Source organism: Cinclus cinclus, chromosome 2, assembly GCF_963662255.1.
Source record: "Cinclus cinclus chromosome 2, bCinCin1.1, whole genome shotgun sequence".
NCBI classification, from domain to species: Eukaryota; Metazoa; Chordata; class Aves; order Passeriformes; family Cinclidae; genus Cinclus; species Cinclus cinclus.
In genome coordinates this window covers 28,513,742-28,536,341 of record NC_085047.1, presented here as the reverse complement: position 1 = coordinate 28,536,341, position 22,600 = coordinate 28,513,742, and the positions used below count along the sequence as shown (strand labels likewise).

Genomic DNA, 22,600 nt, shown 5'->3' with positions numbered 1-22,600 from the left:
GTCTACAAAGTCCGGAAAAATCTTTAAACAAAGCAGACTTTAACCACAGGATTGGTGCATATTAACTGCAGACTGTGTTTTTTGTTTTTCTAAAGAAGAGAAAAAGGATAGTTTAGACATAGGCAAAGCTAAGCCTGTTATTGTTTACAGTTTTCTGTCTTCAGAATGGAGACATATGTTATTTTTTATTGAAAAAACAGCTGTAAAGAGTCAGAAATCTCTCAAATGCAGCACAATCTGAAATTATTATGAACTGGCACTATGTATGTATTTTTTTAAAACAGGAAAGGTTTTTCACCCAACACATCTTGGCTCAGCTACTCTTTCCTCTTCTCTTTCACCAACTGAAGCCATGGAAATCTTTGCTGACCTGCAGCGAGCTATGAAAAGCTTTGTTCTGGAGAATGATCTGCATATTGTCTATTTGGTAGGTTCCTTATTCTGTGTCCTGTATTTTCTATTACCAAAACTAAGGGGAGACAGCATAATGCAAAGTTCTTGACAGATGCATGATTATAGGTTTGGATTTGTCTGTGCTTTGCTTAGCTTATCCTTCATGAAGAGAAGTTTCTAAATTGAACATTCTTTAGAATTAGTGTGTTACCTTAGTGTCTATTGTGTAGGCAGGTGATGCATGCTGTTTAACCCCATTGTTGTCACTCTTGACTTCTTAAGATTTCAGAACTTACTAAGTTTGGAGCATAAGATAATAGTAATTTTTCTGAGGCACTTGAAGTTGATAAAACAAATTGATTTCTGTATGTGTGTTTGGGATCAGCAGACTTAATTTCTTATTACTTTTGGAGGCCCAGAAAAATGTTGGCCATTTAGTATTTATTCTGCTTCAAAAAGCCTCAGAGAGCCACACCACTTTTTTTTTCTATGGGTGGGCCTTTCTTTGTTCAGTTACAGTGAAATCCATCCCTGATTTAGTTTATTTGCCTGGTGATGCTACCAGGGCTAAAGGAAAGAGTGTGATAAATCTTGTAAGGGAGAAGTGTCCCAGAGTGTGTCAAGATTTATGAGCACATACACTTGAAAAGCTAAGCACTGCTATTTAAGACTTTGGGAGAGGAAGCCATGAACTTGTGAAGATTAGTGAGGAAAGCAGATGGATTTGCACTGAACAACTTGGGATTCATGGCTGCCAGAGGCCCATCGTGCAATCATCAGCTGAAATCTGACAGTGAGCTTTAGCCATCTTTAACTGTAAGGTGTATTCTCTTTACCAGGATGATAAATCAAAGGCAGAATTTGGGAATCTTATCTGAAATGAAAGTTCACTTCAAGAGGAATGTGCTTGCAATTAAAAAACTTGTTGAGCTGGGAGACAGGGGCAGGCAGGCGTCTGAGGGTACCTGTCTCTGCATGCTGTGTTCAATAACCCAGTTATGGGCTAATATTGATAGATTTTTTTTTTTATCTACTGTTGTCCCATATGTACTCATATCTCTCTTTTAGAGGACCACATTATATTTTGTTCTATTTCTTCTAAGTAAAATGAACTCCTCTGTGTTATGCACCAGTGAAGTTTTCCCTGTTTGCATCTCCAAAACAGGAAAAAAGGGATGAAATTTGTTCCTGTTCTGGGGTAGAGGCAGTGATGACAATATGTTTTTTTATGCTGTACTTTTTAATTGCAGCAGCTTGTCTAAGGTTATTTTAAATCATACACTGTTGAACAAAATGTTCTTGAGATTCTCTTCTGTTGAGCTACTCTAAAACACTTTCTTGAGAGTCTGTTAATTTTCAAGGCCAAAGGTTTATTTCATTTTCTTGCTTTTTTAGTTTTTAAAGTGTTGTTCTTCTTGTGTTCCTTATGGGCTACAGGGAGTTTATCTGCTAAAATGATTTTTAATTATTTTAAGCTTGAATCTTTTACCTGTACAAATATGAGATTGAATTCCAAGCCCTTGTGTTTAAGGGAAGTTGATTAAAACAAATAAAGATTTGCTAGACTAGGAAAATAGTTTTCTTTAAATAAAAAAAAAAAAAAACAAACCACAGCAGGAACCCAATAAACAACAAAAGACAAAGCCCCATCTTAATAATTTTTGTTCTTCTCAGCAGATGAAGAGGTATGGATGATTTATGACCACACAGACATATAGTATTCTGTGCCATTTAACACTTGTGCCAAACAGCTCTTAGTTCTTTCAAAATAATCTTGCTTCATTAATGAAGATATGAAGACGTTTTATCTCCTCATAGAGAAACTGTCTGTGTGCTGACTAAACATTAACAGAATTGGTTTTATGTCTAAAAAACATTTAAAAAGGCTCGGGAGGGCTTTTTTTTAGTATTAATAAAAGTTGAGATTTTTTTTGTACTCCAGATAAATGAAAACTTCAACAAGATCTGGAAAAATCTGTGTCCTTCCTGCTCTATCAGATGATGTGGCAGTGGTTAGTGTGTTTACTTGTGGTTTTAAAAGGTTGATAGATATCTGTAAATTATGTTTAAAAAAGAATAAAATTTTGTTGTCTTCAAGGACATTGAAGATATATCTTAAAAATAATTTAGCAGCTTGGATTTAAAGAATAATCTGATGAAGATTTTAAATTGTGTAATCATTGGAGTACCCATATGAGTCAGATCTCATCAGTACAAATATCAAAGAAACTGGATTAGAAGAGTTCTTAGTTTCTTCATGGTACATGCCTGTGACTCAGTGCCTTTACGTAGTGCGTGGGATTCTCTAACCACGTTCCCTAGGCTGTAGTTTTGTTTACCCAAAACTCTGTTTAGTTCATTTTATTTCTCTGAAACAGTTTTTTGCATTGTCTTATTTTCTTTAGGTCACCCCAGTGTATGAGGAGTGGACCACAATTGATTGGTACCAGTTTTTCTGCTTATGGGAGAAGTTGCCTGCCTCAATGAAACGTGTGGCTGAGCTGGTGGGGATTGAAGAAGGCTTTCTAGCTCGCTCTGTGAAGGGCAAAATCACGGCTAAAACAGAGAAACAGCACAGGCAAATGGCCATCCACAAAAGGTAACCGCAGAATGTGGGTGTGAATGTGCAGAGATTAAAAGCTATAACATTTGTAATGCTCTGTGTCTGTTTTCAGGAACTGGCTCTTTTCTGAGCTGATAGGTCAGGGAATCTGGACCTGGTCTGCTCTGGTCTGAGAATGCTGGTGGCACAAGATGTTTGTGCTGATGTTTTTGGAAGCCATCCTGTCTGTTTCTTCTGTGTGCTACACTGTAGAACTCTCCTGTCCTGTGTATCACAGTACATTTTGCCATGTACAGTAATGTGCCCTGGATGGCAGTTTTATTTATTCATGTACTTCATCAACAGGTTTTTCACCAGCCTTGCTCTTCTGGATTTAATCAGCGAGGTTCCTTTACAAGATATGACCAAGAAATATGGCTGTAGTCGCGGTCAGCTTCAATCCCTGCAGCAATCTGCTGCCACTTATGCAGGCAAGTTGTCTGAGCAAAATGCCCCAGGAGTATTAGGCTAGTCTGTTTTGGGCTTTTTTTGTCCTTCCAGATTTGAGGCTAAGATAGCCACAGTGTGGTACTAACAGCAAACAGCCGTGTAAAACCACATACGGAATTATGGCTTAACCTGTGGTTGCCCCTGCTGTGGAACCACAGAGTGTGCAGTGGGAAGGGGGACATCTGAGGGGAATCAAGCAGTGTGCAGCTAATGTCTGTGGAATGTGCAGTAATGTTTGTTAAATACTAAGTATGGAAATTAGTGCAAGTCCATTCTAAAGCTTTGCTCTATCAGGGAAGAGTACCTTTCAGCATTGAGTAAAGTTTGGATCCTCTAAGATGGGACATGGCTTTCTTCTGAATGCAAAATTGATTGGCCAGAAGGTGTAAGGTTACAGTTTTCAAAACAGAGTGACTGGCTTCTGAGTCATTTATCACCAGATCACAGGAGGTCAAACAGCTGCTACCTTTAACTTCCCTGAGAAGGCTGTGTGGGAGTAGAAGTAGCAGCCCACCATGTGACTGAGATATATTTTTTTTTGTTGCCTAAATCCTTAATTACTCCATAAGTGGGTTTTCAGATTTGAAGACAGTTTTAGCTCAACTTGCAAAACCCTCTGTGTGGGTTGCAGCATGAGTCAAAGCCCCAAAATGAAAAGGTCACGCCAACTGATGCAGAGTAGTTAAATTTAATTCTGGTAGTATAAATAACTTTTTTAAAAAAACTTTTTAGTATAAATAACTTTGTAGGAGTTTCATAATCCTGTATTTTTAGTGTTAATAATTTGCACAGGAGTAATCTGGGAAGTAAAATGAACTATTGATATGGCATAGTTAAGATATATGATAAAAGTTGTTTTCTATAGTCACTAAAATTAGTGAGGGATGCCATGTCTTTCAGTGGTTTTCATAGTCTGTAGATGCAATCTGTAAGTAAGAAACTGTCTTTTCTGTGCTCTTTTCCTTCTCCCATGCACTAGGAGCTGCAGTTGTAACCTTTATCGTAGGATTTGCTACCTCCTATGATGCTCTCAGTAACTGAAATCCTGCAGGCCAAGGTCTGCTTTTATGGATGTCAGCGCTGAGTTTCCTCAAAGATCTGTGGCAACCCTTAGTGACTCTCATCACTACTTTTTCCTTTGCCTTTTTTTTTTTTTTCAGTATGACTGTTTCATAGGACTCCTGTTCCAGGATATGCATGTGCTTCAAACTTTCAATATTAGCATCTTTGAAAAAACAGTGTCATTCAGAATTTCAGCCTCACTGATTAAGTAGTTAATTGCAGATTGAATTCTGCAAGACTAGCTCCTACTCATAGGTCTAATAAACATGAGTTAGTTTCTGTAAATAATGGGAAGGTGCGATGTGTAAAATGAGTGCTGATTCAGATTGGGCAGTTACGAGTGAATCCAGCTTAGTAGAACTGGAGCTGAAGTTGACATTAATGTAACTTTTGTGTTCCAGGAATGATAACAGTTTTCTGTAATCGACTGGGCTGGCACAACATGGAGTTGTTGCTCTCTCAGTTCCAGAGCCGCTTCACTTTTGGGGTGCACAGGGAGCTCTGTGACCTGGTCCGAGTGTCTCTGCTGAATGCACAGCGTGCCAGGACACTCTACAGCGCTGGCTTTGTCACCGTGGCTGATCTTGCTAAAGCCAGTCTTGACGACGTGGCAGCTGCTCTGAAGAACTCAATACCATTTAAAAGGTGAGAAATCAGTAAGTCCAGAAGTCAAGTATAGGAATTTGTAAGGTGAGGGATGAAACCTGCAATAAAATATGGCAACCCTTTGGAACTTCATGTCGAATGTTAGAAATAACTTGTAGGTGTAGGTCTCTCCAACTGATCACAGTCATTCCATGATTATTCTGAAATTAATAGAAGCATTTTGTATTTACAGGATAAGTTTTTGAGACCTAATTTCTGTTCTTATTCCTCTTTTCAATGCACTGTTTAGTCCTGAGTAAATTGTCAATGCTGTCTGGGGAGTTTTTGCTGCCTCTAAAAGGCAGCTCCACCATATGTTCAAAGTAGTTGATGATTTATTACTGATTATCTTTTGAGTTTCTCTTGTGATTTATATGCTAGTGCAGTAAGAAGCTTCCTTGATCAAGTACCTGTTGGACTGTGCCATGACACTTGTCTGGTTCGTGCTCTTGAAGTTTCCTGTTGTTGGAAAACAATGCATGGAGGATGATTCATTGAGACCTGCATCTTACCCTAGCAGGAATTAGGACTTGTCTGGGGTACATTTGAATGCAGAAATCTGGCAATGCTTTTGGGGTTTGCAGCCAGTCATATCTTTCATCGACATTCTATTCCTGTTTAGAAATAGTTACTTGCAATTAAGTTATTTCCCATCAAGTGCATTATATTTTAGGTAGAGTGCTTCTGTAAAGGAAGCTGTGAAGACAGATGAAATGGGAGCAGAGGAGAATAGTATCAGCTCCATGTGTTGTTTGTTATGTTCTGCATGGATGTTTACTTCTGTCTGTTACCTTCCCCAGTGTTCGTAGGGCTGTGGATGAGGATGAAGAGTCAGCAGAGGAGCGTCGGGCTGTGCGCAGGATCTGGATGGCTGGAATGAAGGGCTTAACTGAAAGAGAAGCAGCCTCTGTCATTGTGGAGGAAGCCAGGAGACTTTTGCAGCAGGATTTGGCACTGTTGGGGGTGCAGTGGAACCCAGAGTCTTTTCTCGAGACTGATACATCCTCTGTGATCAGCAGTGAGTCAGAACTGGAAGACAGACTGCATAGATCAGATGGAAAGGAGTCTGCTGAGTCTTCAAGGGTGTTAAACAAAAAAGAGTGTAGAGTTCAACACTGTAATGGGTTTGGTTCTCAGACTGGAAACTTATCAAATATTAAAAAGGGATATAAAAGGCGACTGAGCAGTAGCACAGAAAGCTCTGTATTTGCAACTGAAGTCCTGGGCAGGAAACAGGCTCAAGCAGAGGAAGGCAAGGGTGATCTTGTGTACAGTGCTAGAAAACGGCCAAATGTGTGCAGAGGAAATGAAAACATAGAGGAAATTTCTCTGGTCAAAACCAAGACAGATTCCAGAACAGCAATCCAAGAGCACCTTACTGAACAAGGGAAAACACCAACATTGAGAACAGAGTCTTCAGCCTCTAGATTGATTAAAAGCACAGATACACATTTAAATAAAACTAGGAACAAAAATACCTCTTCAAAACTTCAGGGGTCACTTCTTGAAGATTCAAATAAGCTTAGCATAGACATGCAAAAGCTGCCTGTTTTCCACACCACCATCTCTACAGAGAATTTTGTTTCAAATCAAAGTAATAAGGAATTTATGAAAACAGATTCTGTAACTCATAAAGTCTCAAGTTCTGTACAGATGGGGGAAGTTAAGGTTGGGAAGAAAGATAAAATGGAAGGACTATTTACAGAGCCTACCACCACTAATGAAGGTATGCCGAAGGGGAGAGCAGGTTTTCAGGAACCTGTTATGCTGAAGGGTATTCCACACACCAGCGTGGAGATACACAGTATTGTAGGAAGTAAAGGAATACCTGCTAGTGCTAGGACACAGAGAACTGACAAAACTGATGGTGAGCAGAATAAAAGGAATAAAACAGATGTGAGCTGTGCTGAGGTGAGGATTGATAAACATTTTTGTCCTGATGAGGAGAAAACCTGCAATATTCAGATTCGGAATGGTGGCAAAAATGGGAGTGAAAAGCACAGTGGAATATTGTTACAAGCTGGAACACTGCAGAGTGGCAACAGTCACCCTAAAGATTTTCTGAAAGGGTCATTAGTAAAATCCAGAGGTGTTTGCAATGCAGATGGTGTTCAGAATGGTCCAGCCTCTCATCTGTTTTCTGACTCTAGAGTCTTTGAGGACAGCATCCAGTTGGATACTCAGACTGAAATGCTAATAAAACAGGAGGGAGCAGCTGGAATCACAGGACAGCAGAGGATCCAAGGTTCAGAGCTGGCAGCAATGCCACAGCAGGAAATATTAGAAAAACTGAGCAGTTTATGGACTGAGAATGGTGCTGATAAAAGGCTGGCTACAACAGTTAGGAAACTGAGCTTCCCAAGTCTTATCACAACAAATAACATTACAAAAAACACAACTCAGCACTGTAGTAATAAAGTTTTGGAGTCTGGAGGCCTTAATTTACAGCCTGTAGTGAAGAAAATAGAACCTGCACCTCGCCTTAAAGAAAGTGATTTCTCAGTGACTGACTCACAGCTACACAGTTTTCTACAAGATTACCACACCCAAAATTCAGTGGAAGAGGAGATTGTGTCTAAAGACCTGAATAAAACAACCTGCCATTTTGGTAGGGAACACACTGTACAAGTAGAATGCCAGTCTGTCCCTGAAACAAGCCTAAATATGAGTGATAGCTTGCTGTTTGATGATAGCTTCAGTAATGTTAGTGACCTTTCAGCTGTTCACATCATGGAAATTGATGGAAAGGACCCTGTGGCTTTGCTTTCTCCAGATGGTGTTTTGCAGAATCCAAGGCCTGTTGAGAATAAATTTGATGTCAGTAACAATCAGAAAGAACATGAGAATCCTGCACAGTGTAACAATGTGTCTCTAGCGTCCTTGGATGTAATAGCAGAAGTTTTAGACCATGGAAACTCCCCCTCTTTTCTGAAAGATGTTCCTTCTACATTTCAAGGTCAGTCAGGATTAAGAAACTCAGTCATTTGTAACAATGATCCCAGACCAAAGGATTTAATAGGAGATCAAGGTGAAAAGCTCCAGAGAAGCCATCAAGCTTTGGTGAAGAACTCCCATCCAGAGATGTTGACTGGATGCTCATTTGAACTAAGCCCAGGACTACAGGATGTGTTGGACAAATGGCCTAGCCTCTCAGGCACTGAACCAGTTTCAGCAAGTTCCAGTTTGAAAGGAGAGCTAGTTGCTCCTATTGTTCTTCAAGAGCCAGATCCACTTTTTGAATCTGACTCGTGTGAGCCAGAGCCTTTGCCCACTTGCCAGGAGTCAAGAAGCTCTTTCAAGGTTAAAGAAAACAAAATGGAGAACTCGGATCTTCAGAAAACAGATGGTGTAACGCTTCAGCTCAAGGGAAGCAAGAGAACATTCTGTCCTGCACCAGATAGTAATAATGGGTTTATTTCTCCAACAGAGCTTTTTCCAAAAAGTTCTATTCTTCTCCCTGTGAAATCTGCGAGAAAGGGACAAGTTACCTGCAAGAATGAAGGGCAGATGATTCAGCTACAGTGGAATAGTGAGGGCAATACAGAGCAGCAGGTAAAAACATTTCAGGTCAATCTTGGATGTCTAGACCCACCTGAGACAGATGAGATGAAAGATGATTCCACTATAGACCAAAGCTTTTCACTGCAGCTATCTCAGGATGTTTTTCCGTTTGTTCCCTTAAGTGCTGAAAGCTTCACTATTATTGATGTAGCAAGTGACAAAGAACTTTTCCAGACTTTTGTTGCAGAATGGAAGGAGAAAAGCAGATTCTCCATCTCAGTGGCATGTGAAAGAACAAAGTGCCTTTTGTCTCCCAAATCAACGATTGGTGGCAAATTCAAAAAAGGTCAGTTTCCTGTTCCAGTGCATTATTTTGTGAACAGCATGTGGTACCTTTAGCTTAAAACATGCCTAGAGAAGGAAAGGATATGCAAAAAAGGAGGAAAATCACTGATATAACAGAATCGTGGAATCTTTGTGGTTGGGAGGGTCCTCTGGAGATTACTAGCAATTTTATTATAATAATAATAAATTATTAGTAGCAATCCTGCTGCTAAAGCTGTTTCACGTAGAGCAGGATGCATAGGATCATGTGGAGGCAGCTTTTGAGTATCTCTTGGGAAGGCTATTCCACAACCTCTCTGGACATTCTGCTCCAATGTTCTGTCGCCCTCAAAGTAAGTAAGGTTTTCCTCCTGTTCAGATTAAACCACCCATAAAACATCCCTTCCAAATTCTGGCCTTTTGTAGCAGCCTCTTCAAGAGTTGAGATGGAAGTGTATTCCTTCCTTCCACTCTAAAAAGCATTTCACATTTGCCTGTCAAAAATCTATTTTGATAGTTATGAAATATTGTTGTTATGGCAGTGTGATGTCAAAGAATCTGACTGCTTTATCTTGTCATTTTAAAGGAAGAATATGTTTAAAAAGCAGCAGCAAACTGCAGCATATGAATACTTCTGTGGGGAAAAAAAAAGAAGCAATACTGCAGCAATGCAGAGACTGATCTGAATTTCACATGTGCTCATACTAAACCAAGTTTACGTTTTGAAAATATTTGACAATATTTAACCTTGGTTCAGAGACAGTCACAGAAAAATATTCAGATGCTCTCACATACCAACAAGCTGCTAACACTTCATTACTATCACCAAAGACCTATTAAGGAAATGCTTGACACCAATTCTCCATCCTCTACTAACACTCAGCTCCTTTGCTTTTACTGAGACTCAATAATATTCAATTTTAGGCTCAGCTGTATGTATTTGCATTTTCAAGGTTCCAAGTCTTCTGTGTTTACGGACGCCATTTTATAATAGTAACTTAAAATTCTTTCTTTAGTGAGTTCTCCTCAGTGGATGCAAGTTAAAGATGACGGATTTCCTGTCCAAGGATGCGAAGACATCTTGGTAGTTGGACTAGCAGTATGTTGGGGTGGAAAAGATGCCTATTATATCTCTTTGCAGCAGATCCAGGACCAGACTGGTAAGTGAGCAGACAGGCTCTGCTGGGTTACTTGACACTGCATCTCAAAAAGGTTCCTTCAGCAAATAAGGTTCTTGGAAATGCTGTGATTGTCCTGACCCAGCTCTGTTGTGTGGAGAAGTATTTAGTAGTCTTAGGTGTTAAACACCATTGATTGCTGTGGATACATCTACAGTACTGTGTACTATGGGTAGTTGATTGTCTCAGACACTGGACTGTGGGCAGGCATATGGCTGAAACATTTGCTCACTCCCAGGTTCTCTTTATCTAACTTGCTTTTTCTCTTTCAATCTCTTCCAATTTTTGCTCTCCAGACCTCTAGCACCCAAATGCTGAACATAGCCCAATCTGTACCAAGTGACATTGTGACCAGGATTTGATTCCTGGCTATCATTTATTTGTTATTATAGACACAGCATATTGCTTTTGGGAGCCCTGTCTGGTTTGATAAAACACGTGATGGTGCTATAGTTGTATAGTTATTTGTTCATAGTTGAACTGTAGCTTTTGTGCTTTAGTTGGTTGCATTCTAGATTTTTCTCTTGCCTTTCTTACCATGTAATGGGTTAAAATATGTTTTTTCCTTGTATTTCCTGCTTAGAAATCAGTTTGAGTTTGGCACCACCACCTTTGGACCAAAGCCTATCTGTGACAGAGAGATTGAACCATCTGCAGCTGTACCTGCAGAGGAAGCCCAAGAAGCGCCGCTCACTTATCATGTATGACTTCATTCAGCACTACAAAACTCTGCTGATGGCTTGTGGCATCTCCTTGGAAGGAAGTTTTGAGGACCCAAAGGTTTGCAGGATTAAAAAATTTCTCTTGGGTGAAACTGCTAGTTTAAACACAACAGTGGACAGACAGGAGTACCTTCTGGTACTTCTGTTATTTAGGTATGAATCTGTCAAGACATTTAGAGAAATTTTCTTTCAGTGGGCAATCTAGAAAAGTATTTTGAGGACATTTGATTTGCTATGAATGTTCATGGTGCCTGCAAGAGAAACAAACAAAATGTTTCAGAGGTTAGCACATTATTATTTCATACCTTACTTGGCAGGGGAAATGAAGATAAATCTCTCCCCAGTCCCAGTAGACAGGACTTAACTCCTGTTTTGTTGCACTAAGAAGCCTGGGACTGATATGTCACAAGTCATGGTCAGGTTGTTTCTTCTTAGAGCAGAAGACTGTAAGAAAAGGATTTATGCACCTTGCCTCTATTTTCTCAAAACAAAAAAAAAGTTTACATGGAATTGCAAAAAGCTTGGGTACGAGTTGTAACTCACATGAAACACTAGCTTGAGGTAAGCACCTTGTTGCCCTTGTTACAAAAAGCTCTGGATGCTCAGAAAATCCTCTTGGTTTTTAAAGCTTGCACTGCATATGGGCTGAACAGCTTAATGGCAATATTCAGCTCTGTAGGGAAGTAGCTAAGATGTTCCACACAAAGACAAACATAGATTTTTTTCATAACAAGAGATACTTTTACTGCTCTTAATTTCATCCTAAAACTGTATTTCCCTTCACTGTTCCATGTAATATTCATACTCATGTTGGTTCATTTTAGTGATACAATGAATATATACATACACCCAACCCCATAAATATACATGTGGGTTTTTACTTCTGCTTGCATGGCAGAGGCAGTGTAGGAATCTGTTTTTCATCCTGTTTTGACACAAGAAATTGAAATATACATGTAAATGAATTTGCTTTGAAGATGGGTTTAAACTCTACCAGAAGTAAAATATCCCATGCAGAATTTTTGGCATTAGTCCTGTTCTGCAAAAGATAGGAGAGCTCAACTTGGCTAATACTCTAGATCAATAGCAAGTTCTAATCTCTACAAAGTAATTTTTCAGGTTAGACATGTTTTGATTCTGATTTTTATATTTATTCCCTTTGAGTTAAGTGTTAATAAGTGAAAAGATACTTCCAGATGTATTTATTTGATAGAGGATAAAGTTTTCAAAAGTACAGAAATAACTTTTCATCTCACTCAAGAATTAAGCTCTTCCATGACTTAGGTCCTACTAAAGGTTTTTACTGAATTGATGTAACAAATTATTGCAGTTTTCCTGCCAAATGAAGAAAAATAATATCCACTCTAACCTTGAATTAACCCCTGGTTAAATATTTACATTGTATTATGACTAAAAGGTACAAAAAATGTCTCATGGAGATCTCCCTTTTTAAGGTTGCATCTTGGCTGCTAGATTCTGGCTCCAAGGAACATACCCTTCACAGTATGGTGACCAACTTTCTCCCCAGTGAGCTGCCCCTCCTGGAAGGAGTGGGCACTGGCCAAGGGGTGCAGAGCCTGGGGCTGGGCGCCAGCAGAGACCAGTCTGGGCGGTACAGAGCAGCCATAGAGTCTGTGCTTATCTTCAATATCATGGACCAGCTCCACAAGGAGTTACAGAAGGCAAATTTGACAGGTAAAGAGACCTCCTCCCTTTTGAGGCAAAGATGGAGGGTAAATACAGCTGTGCTACCACAGGCTGAATGATCTGTGCAGAAGAGAGGTGGGTTTGGAAGTTCTTATCTAAATATATTCTGTCATTTGTTAAAAGAAAAGAGGGAAGTTCCCTCAGAGGAATATTATTAAAAATTATGAAAAAAATATATAATTCTTAGATCCCAAATCTCCGCGATTTCCAGTGGTTAAGGCTGTAGCAGAGTCTATTCTATATATCTAAATCAAGCACATTTGTACGTCCTAGGTGAGTACCCTGGCCATTCTGAGGGACTTGTGGATCTGTCTATGGTTTCTCATGAGCATTTTCAGTTGTTTTTGGATTTTCTTGACAGAAGTAATTCCTAAAATCCTCAAATGTTTTCTGAAGGAAATTTATTTCTCTTTGGCCTGCCCATAAAGCATGATTTGTCATGTATGCATTGTGTCTATGAAACTCTTGTGATTCCATAGTGAATGATCCTGTATGTTTGCACTAATAATTGCTGAGTGCTTGTGCTGTTTTAAAACAAGCCATCAAAAAAAAAATCCCCCAAAATATACATGTTGATGATCATCATGATAGTTTCCCCTAAATTATACCCAGAGCCAAGGATTATGGTCCAATCCCTGCTGAAGTATTTTATTTCAAGTTTACGACATTGTTCATGATTGTTAGAGTTGAACCTTAGAACACTTTAAAGAGAGGTGGGTGGTGGAATTAAAGTGTATCAAGTTAGAAAGGCTTATATTAAGCATGTCTGCAGTTTATAAAATGTTGATATACAAAGAGATGTATTTTTTAGAATTAAAAATTGACAGAAGCTGCTTTCTTGAGTACTTTTGTGATGGGAAGTTCTGGAACACTTCCTATTATGAAATATTTCTTATTCTAGAAAAAAAAGTATTTAAATGGAATCTACAGTAAAAGATTTCAGTGTGTCAGAACATTTCAGTATTTTCAAAACTGAGGATTCTCCTTTTTTAATTTAATGAATGTGTTTATCTGCAGTTGATCTCTTTTATAAAAGATTTTCTTGGGTTTTCACTTACTACAGATGTGTTTTCTAAAGTGGAGATGCCCACCCATTATTGTTTGGCTCTGCTGGAGCTGAATGGCATTGGTTTCAGCACAACAGCCTATGAAACCCAGAAACAGATTATGCAGGCTAAACTGAGCCAGATTGAGACCGAGGCATATCAGCTGGCAGGGCGCAGCTTCTCCTTGACCAGCCCTGATGACATTGCAGAGGTATTTGAGGGTTGGGGTGGGAGGGGGAGAATTTCCTCAGAAGTTATCATCAAGAGACTTTGGCTAAAATAAGAAAAAACAATTCTTCATGGGAAGAGTGAAGAAAAGACAAAATGCAAACTGCAAACCCAACTCTGCTGAGAGTTCATTTATCCTTATACTCATTTTGAGCTTGCTGCCTGCAAGAGGCTGTGTCTTTCGTGCTTGTTACTGATCATTCTGGTTTCTGCCAACTTTAGCAGAGATAAAGAAGCTAGAATTTGAAATATGTATGTTGGAAATTAAAACCAAGTGAAAAAAGCACGTGGTTTGCATAGGACTTTGGGCTCTCATGGTGCATGAGATGATCTGCCAATTAAATGGCTTTTGGAGTTTTTTGGATGAGTTGTACAGGATTGGAGAAGCTTTTTTACAATGCCAGTGTCCTGCCCATGAGATGTGATTTGGTGTCATGTAGTCTTGAGTCTAAGAAGAGTTGAGTTGTACTGAAAAAGTTGCATTGGTACCCTTGCCCCTTTACAGGCATGAACAAGGAGGAAAAACTGCTTTAAACGTTTTGAATCAAGTACTGTCTGATTTTAAGAACCTTTTAAGAACTGGTATTTTTTAAAGTCTAATAAACAGATTTCTGTGTAAATTAGCAACTCTTTAATTCCTGAAGAATTTCACTTACATTTTTTAATGTACATTACATGAAATAATTGAAATAAATTAAAATTGCTGTGCATGGTTTTCTCCCCATCTTTTTTCCTCCATATACTATTTTCTTGCTAAGGGGCTGTACTTTATATGAAAGTATTCAAAATCTGCAAGCAGCTATCAGTAAAAGAAATTCCACAGAAATATTCCTTCTTTGTTGCAAATGTAGAAATCTTGCTCAGTAACAGTAGTCTAAGTTAGAACTCCTGAAATAATGCTTGACTTCAGTTTCACTCTGCCTCATGGAAAAGGGGAAGTAAAGTTTTGTCTGAAATGCTGTTTTCTGAACTACAGAAGCATGTATCTATGTGGAAGTTTCTTATGAAACTTGATGGAACTAGTTTTGTGTCAGTGGAGCATCTGTGCTACATAAATAGGGCAGGAGAAAAGCTTTATGTTCCCTTCTGCCAGCTGCGAAATCAAAGACAATAGCTGCTAAGTAGTGTATAGTGTATAATGCTACATAGAAACATAAAGTGAGAAAATAAGAGCTGTGTTCTGTCTGTCATCAGACGAACATATACTTAATTTTCTGGTTTTTGGCAATTTTTTTAGAAAAACTAATATTCTAAGTATTCTCTAAAAGGTATTTGTAACCACTTATTTCTCTGCCATTCATATTGTTCTGAAGCCTACTCCCTGCTAACACTTCTATTTTTTCACTTATGTTCTTCCCACTTTCAGTCATCTGAACATTTTATTACAGTTGACTGTCAGTAATAACCTCACTTACTGGATGGAGTTAATTACCTTTTCTGTAAGTATACCTCTGAATTTAAACTTAGAGTGTTCAGAAAATGAGATTTTAAATTGCATTTTGTAGTTAATTAAAATGAGGAGGAATTACCTTGATAGCCAGGATCTTTAATCAGCTTTTTAATTATCTGAAACATTTGTAACTATCCTTTGGCTGGAATAAGCTGTTTAAGTGCTCAGTTGCTTTTGTTTTCTCCTGGGAGTAGTGTGCAGAAACTGATTTGATGTGCTGGCCTCTTTCAGGTGTTGTTCCTGGAGCTGAAGTTGCCACAAAATGGAGATGTGAAAGTCCAAGGGAACAAGAAAACCCTGGGTTACACCAGAAGAGCAGCTGCTAACAGAAACAGGGTCAGGCTAAGCAAGCAGTTCAGTACAACCAAGGTACAGTAAAATCTGTCTGAAAGTAAATTTTAATTGCCTTCTGCTCCTCCAGTTACCACTGGAAATTCAGACTGGATTCTACCTCCTCCATTAGCAGAGTTAGTAACTCCTACTCTCCTAAAGCTTGCGTGCAGTGAGGACATGCCTATAAATAGCAGACTTCAATAAGAGTAAATTAGGCAGAATCTGATTTCCCAAATCACGTGCAAGACCAAAATAGCCCAATAATTTTGTAAAGCCAATAGCAGAAGGATTTTTCCACATCAGCTTGAAAGATACTTAAATACCATGTTGACTAATACCATGTTTTCTCTTCCTGCTACTATCAAATCTGTATTTTTTGCTTCAGGGAATTTGTCTTCAGAATGGCTAATCTGACGGTTTATCAAATTTAGGTTATCGGAAGTTTGTACAATGTGAAGGCTATTGGCATTCTTGCCAGTTGATAAATATTGTGGACCTGCATTAGTACCAACTGCTGCAGGCTAATGGGTGCTCTTGCAGGACAAGTGAAATTAGCAGATATATATGTTCCTGTTTGCAGGACTCATTAATCTGTGTTGTTTTCCTAGTTTCCTCTTTTCAGTGTAGTCTGTACTTGGAAGACAAGTATTGAACTCAAGTGGCAGTAAAGACATTGGGTGCAGTGGTTGTGGCAGGGAGCAAGAAGCAAAGGGAGGATTTCCTCCTTTTGTGATCTAGTGGGATGAGGCTGCAAGCTGCCTGTGGCACACAAAAAAATGTTATTTTTAGAAATGTTTGCATTCCACTGTCTTTTGAAATTCTTGTTAGTCCCTTCATATTTCTGATTAAACTGAAAGGATTTGATTGCTAGTGATGAGCTTTGTCTTTCAAGGAGCGTGGTCAAGGGCTTCACTTGGTGTTCCTAGTGTACAGATAGGAGAGAGCAGGGAGGAAAATATGCAAGAAGATGGAGAAGCATTAACACTGGACAAGAGGAGACAACATAGGGGACCTATGGCAAGTGATGTTTTATTTCATCATTTCAAGTGGTTTATTGGTTGGTGCAGATTAAGAGTAATGACAAGGGTGCAGAAGTTCAAAGAGAAGTGATTGTCTTCTCATGGGTAATAAAACTGCAGCTATGTCAGGTGGTGCTTTGATTACCCAGGTGTAGGCGGTATAAGTGGAGAGGATATCAATGTAATTTTAAGGCAGTGACACTGGAAGCTCACTGTGGGTGAAGGAGTCACTTTTTCCTGCAGAACTGCAAAAACTTTTAAAATAAAATTTTAAAGGTTGTTGATTAGTTATGTCCTTTTCTTCCCACAAGGATGTTTTGGAGAAATTAAAGACCATTCACCCCTTGCCAGGGCTGATCCTGGAATGGAGGAGGATCAACAATGCCATTACTAAAGTGGTGTTTCCACTACAGAGGGAGAAGCGATTGAGTTCTGCACTGGGAATGGAAAGGATATATCCAATTTCACAATCTCACACAGCTACAGGTAAACAGATGTGTGCAGATGCCTCCAATCTTACTGATTTTTCTGTCTTTTTGTATGTGTGTGCAGCTTTTCTAAGAGGAAAAGATAGGAAATCAACCCTGTGCTCTGCGTCAACCAAAGTTACTGACATATACCTGCCTTAAGAAAACAGATGTGTTTAAAATAGCTTTTTTGTTCACTGAGCAGTATTATTAATTTCTTGCACATATTACTATGTAAATCTCTGACTCCAGAACAAGTTCTGGTTTTGGGAGTTTCTTATTAGTGATACAGAAATGGGGAACCATCACAAGGCCATTAAACACAAACTACTTTTCATTTTTAAAAATGTTTCTCAGTGGCTCTCTATTTTGGAGATGCAGTGTGTGCAGCTGTATTGAGTTAGGGAGACACCTTTTGGACCCTTCCTCAGTTTTGCCCTGTTTACCTTTCAGGTCGAGTAACCTTCACAGAGCCAAATATCCAGAATGTGCCAAGAGATTTTGAGATCGAAATGCCGACTGTAGTTGAAGAAAGCCCACCCTCCCAAGCCCATGGAAATGCTAATTCTCGTAATGCTTTGGGGGTCAGGTAGGAGGATTTTGACAAAGCTTCTGTCTAATTTTATGTGGTTGGGTTGTCAAATTTTTCTTTTCTCACTTTACCTCTGGTTGCTGTTGTGTCAGTGTGACATGTTATTCAGTGTTTCTCTTCCAGGGGAATAAATACCTAAAAATCAGTCATACATGAAAGGCATAATAATGCTAACAGCATGTGGTTTCATGTAGCCATTTGCTTCCTTTTTGACATTCTTTATGAAACCCTTCAGTGAGATTAGCGTTACATTCCCAGATGTTGGATGGAAAGCCTGAGCGTGAAAATAACTAAACTGAAGTTAGGATCTGGTTTGACTTGCTAAGAACTACTCTGAAAGAGGATAGAATATTGTGGAAGAAGCAGTAGAACATTAATTTGTTTTATGCTGTGCAGCTCCCTTTGTAAGAGAATGGGGTGAACATATTTTTAATTCTTTGTTAATAATTTCATTTGTGATAGTGACCTGCAGAAACTACAGGGTAGAAGAGGAAGATTTCTAAATTTGGTTTCTCTTAACCAAATACCCTGTTTCCTATGATTCCATAATTCTACTTTGACAGCATTACATAACAGTGCCTAAATAGCTGTGTAGAAGTCTATGAAACACAAAGATCCATCTTTTAGCATCTCCCTTGTGAGCTCGGAAGCTTCCTACTTGGTGGTGCTCTTCTGCCCTTTCAGTTTCTTTTTCCATTGAGATTCTTGTCCCAGTTGTCTCACCGGAGAGACTTTTCTAAGCTTTTCCCCGCTCAGCAAGATGTGAGAAATTTGAGAAGGTTTTAACTTCTTCTATCTGGCGCCTGCTAAACACCATGTATTTAACACCCTTGTGCCTTGGGAAGGGAACTCAGGAGTAGAAAGATCTTTTCCATCTCTCTGCAGAAGAACCAGGAATAGCCATGAGAAAGGAATGTTGTTCTGAGATAAAGCTGTGGCAGTGCTCAGGCTTGCAGCAGCTTTTCAGGATGGCTGGGGAATGTGCTGGTTTCTTGAAAGTTTTCCCTGTAAAGGAGAGCCCATCAGAGGACTGGAGTGCCTGCCAGAATTTGAGAGGTCTGTTGCTTGTGCTGGCTTTTCCTACATGCTCCTACATTCTTCAGTTAAGCATCCACTGTGTTAGGAAGATGGGCAATCCTAAAGGCACAGAAATGACTGCTGGCACAAAAGAAATTGCCATCCAGCCAAGTCCGATCAGTCTTCCACACTTTGGTCCAAACTGTCTATTGTCTTACTAACTACTATTGCTACTCTTTCCTCCTGTTGTAAGAAGCTTCTGACCAAAGGAGTGCAGCTAAATTAGGTCATGGTATAAAGCCCTTACATATTTAACTAAACTGAGAACGTATGCTGAATAGTGTGATTTTCTGCAGTAGTCAGACATGCAATTGTCCCTCACCTTTATTTCTTTTGAAAATTATTTCTGTGATTTTTGTGCTTTCATCTCATTGATCCCTACCATTCCTGAAAAGCCAATATTTAAGAAGAAAAGGATGTTTTTTCTGTGCTCTGCTGAAACTAGTTTTGATCTGAGAGATACCTTTCCATTTTGATAAAGAATTTGTTCAGATACCTGATCCAGACATCAAGGACTCATAAAGGCTTTTTGCCTTCCAGTGAAGAGCCCACTGGACTGTCTGGTAGGCTGGTGCTGATGGGAGAATTTGATGTGAATCACATCAGAATGTCAGAGCTGTGCACTGTTCAGTGGATGTGTTCATGGATACAACTCCATCTGCAGCTACAGATGACTTGGTGGGACAGGAGACCTAAGCCCACCCTGAGAGGATGCAGAGCACATGGGTGACGCTGTAAATTTTTGGCCTCTCAGAAAAGAAAATTGAGCAGCTTTGGGGCAATTTTTCCCTCAGTCTTTAGGGAGGAAATGTGCAGTGTGTTACAAGTGCCTCTTCTGCAATTTCTGCTCTGTTTTTACAAGCTTACTTGTGAATGTACATGTGTGTGTGGCAATGAGGGTGATGTTGGGGAGGGGGAATTTTTCTGCCTCTGGGCTGTTGATGCATTCTGCAGAGGAGAATGATATTGAGAGACTTGGCACTCAAGGTGGAGTGTTGAATTTTTAGGATTCCTGTGACTGTTGTCTTTCTGGAATAAGCTCATTATAGATCTGGGGCCATTCATCTTACCCGTTTTAGAGTGGAATTATCCAATTTCTCAGCTGAATCCTGAATGTACTAGGAAGATGTATTCCTAAATCGTTTCAGAATCAATAAATCCCTTTCAGGTGTTCATGTGGTCTCTGTCCTATTCCTCTATGGTCAAATTCAGGTATGGATTGTTCAGAAAAATTGAATAGAGGCCAGTGTCTCACTTGGTTTCACTGATCCGTTGTGGCAAAAATGATTATTCATCTCTTGGTATTTTAGAAATTGGTGAAGGGCAGTCATTTTTATTCTCCACAGATGCAGAAAGCGTTCCAGTATTTTGCCTAATGGGCTAAAGGTTCAAGCTGCAAACAGATGTGAAGAAAGACGAATACCATTTTCTGTTAGCATGAGACATGCTTTTGTTCCTTTCCCAGGTAATGCCTAGGTCCTGCTCTGGAATTGTTCAGTATATGGTTAGCAAAAAATCCTTGATATAATGAAGGTTTAAGAGAGTATATATGTGTCTGAGCATCCTACTTGGAAAACTAGTGCAGTAGTTAGCATGCCTTCAAAATTATTCACGCAACTGTGAAAGAGAGAGATTCAGGTGGGCAAAATATTCAAATGATGCCATTCACATGTTGACACTTTCATTTCCTCTTTAAGAATACGTGTTCTTTAAAGAGGTAGGCAAGGCAGCTCTTAATACACCAATTGTACTTTACCTAGTGCTCTTTCTATCCAAATGTCAGTTCTCATATTGCCTGCTCTGTCTTAGACACCTGCACAGATGCTTGTTTATATGGTTTTGATGGATTCTAAACATGAGTAAATGTAAAGCAGGCAGGCCTGAGCATTGGGGAAACAGGCAAGAATTTGCCTTGATAGAAATTGCTGTGAAAAATTCTCAGAGCAGAAGATAAAGAGCAGGTTCAGTCCTTCTTGCTGGCAGATTGGATGGAATATTGGAATAATTTATGAAATAATGCTTTCTGATAACATCTTGACTTCAGGTGGCTTAATCTTGGCTGCTGATTACTCTCAGCTGGAACTGAGGATCCTTGCTCATTTGTCTTGCGACTGTCGCCTCATTCAAGCTTTGAATGGTGGTGCTGATGTCTTTAAGAGCATCGCAGCAGAATGGAAAATGATTGATCCCAAAGCTGTTGGAGACAGGACCAGGCAACAAGCTAAGCAGGTAATTTTAGGAAAAAAAATCAATACCAGCTTTGTGGGCAGGAAGTGTTCAACACATTGTAGTATGTTTTTCTGTTTGAATTCGGCCATGATTGTTCAGTAGTTGCTTTGTCCGTCCTCCCACTCTTGGTACACTGCAGCTGGAGCTGTCGGGGTTTGGGGGATGAAGGTGGAGAAAAGCAGCATGAATGGCTTGGACTCAGAGGGGGTCTCCCTTGAATACTTGCCCTTGTTCCCATACACTTGTCTTCCAGTGAATCACATTTTGTTTTCACTCTGCTTTCTCTGCATGGCTCACCAAATGGTTGTGATTCTTCACCCTTTCCTCTGGCAGATTTGCTATGGAATCATCTATGGAATAGGAGCAAAATCTTTAGGCGAGCAGATGGGGATTGATGAAAATGAAGCTGCCAATTATATTGAATCCTTCAAATCAAGATACACAGGTTTGGATATGGCTGTTTGGGAGCTGGGTGGTGGTGGTGGTTGTTTTTAATCCCTTCTCTCCACGTCTCTTCAAACCTTAAATTTGTCTGAACCTGCTACTCGTATCTCTTGGAAATGTTTTTCATTTTGCAAATGTCCACTGCATGAACGCAGCAGTCTGATACTCTGTAATGTTTTATTCTACTCTCTGGCTTTGTTCACCTTTAAGACTTTGTTCTTTACTTATTACAATAATATTTTTGTTATTTTAATTAATTAATAAGCCCTGAGGAGTAATTTTAAAGCTCTTAAGTTTCTAAATGAGAAACATGCTTTTCCTTCTTAAAAAAATACAGCTTCAAATAATATGCTGTGACAACTTTAGACTATGCTTCTCATAATTTTTAAATATAACCATTTCTTTCGTCTACTTTTGTCTTCTGCTTTCATGGAGTTTTAAACTGTTTTACATATTACCCTTTAATTTTTATCCAGCTGCTCAGAGTAGCTCTCCCATGTTCTGTAAAAAGATGTGGTTGTGTTTCTAAGAAGCATGTTAATTTTTGGGAAAGCTGCAATCAGAAAAAGAATGGAAGGCAAATGGGACAAGAGGCAGCTAGCTCTAATCATAGGACTTGAAAATGAGCTGGAAAATTGTGTTCTGAAGATTTTGGGTTTTTTTTCTTTAGGAGACAGATGCAGAGAAATGGTTGTCTGTTAAGATTCTGTTTAGTCTCATTAATTTCTGAATAGTCTCTCCTTCATAACCATTAGGAACGATGTCCTGCTTCCCCTCTCGGTACATGTGTGTGCATACAAACTGCAGTGTACCTTATATTGTAACTTCACTTCTCATGGATTTTCCCTTGCTGTGTGTTGCCAGGCTGACTGCTAAATGACATACCTAATGAATTAAATTATGCTGTCAGCCTTGATTTTGAATTTTGCATTTTTTATTTTGTAAACATGGAAAGAAGCTGTCTGAAGTTAACTTTTCCCACTTTAGTACAGTTGTAACCTGAACTTGCAGTGCAAGTTCATTCTTCTGTCTCACCTTTCTTTGACCTAAGTTTCTTTTTAACACTCCTGGCAGATTTGCTCCTTCCCTTGAAAAGTGCAGGTGGGTGACTTTCTTTCATCCTAGAATATG

At 39.3% G+C, this 22,600-nt stretch overlaps 1 protein-coding gene across 1 annotated transcript in view; it reads left to right on the top strand.

Moving 5' to 3' along the window:
- Positions 1-22,600, top strand: part of POLQ (DNA polymerase theta) — a 51,644-nt gene that overhangs the window by 21,761 nt on the left and 7,283 nt on the right. Inside the window, exons 12-26 of the mRNA XM_062513026.1 lie at positions 285-427; positions 2,799-2,992; positions 3,302-3,426; positions 4,909-5,152; positions 5,953-8,999; positions 9,994-10,137; positions 10,739-10,935; positions 12,332-12,572; positions 13,648-13,841; positions 15,540-15,677; positions 16,972-17,146; positions 17,581-17,716; positions 20,143-20,261; positions 20,841-21,025; positions 21,359-21,470. Of these exons, the coding sequence (XP_062369010.1) occupies positions 285-427; positions 2,799-2,992; positions 3,302-3,426; positions 4,909-5,152; positions 5,953-8,999; positions 9,994-10,137; positions 10,739-10,935; positions 12,332-12,572; positions 13,648-13,841; positions 15,540-15,677; positions 16,972-17,146; positions 17,581-17,716; positions 20,143-20,261; positions 20,841-21,025; positions 21,359-21,470 (5,394 nt within the window). The remainder of the gene's footprint in view (positions 1-284; positions 428-2,798; positions 2,993-3,301; positions 3,427-4,908; positions 5,153-5,952; positions 9,000-9,993; positions 10,138-10,738; positions 10,936-12,331; positions 12,573-13,647; positions 13,842-15,539; positions 15,678-16,971; positions 17,147-17,580; positions 17,717-20,142; positions 20,262-20,840; positions 21,026-21,358; positions 21,471-22,600) is intronic.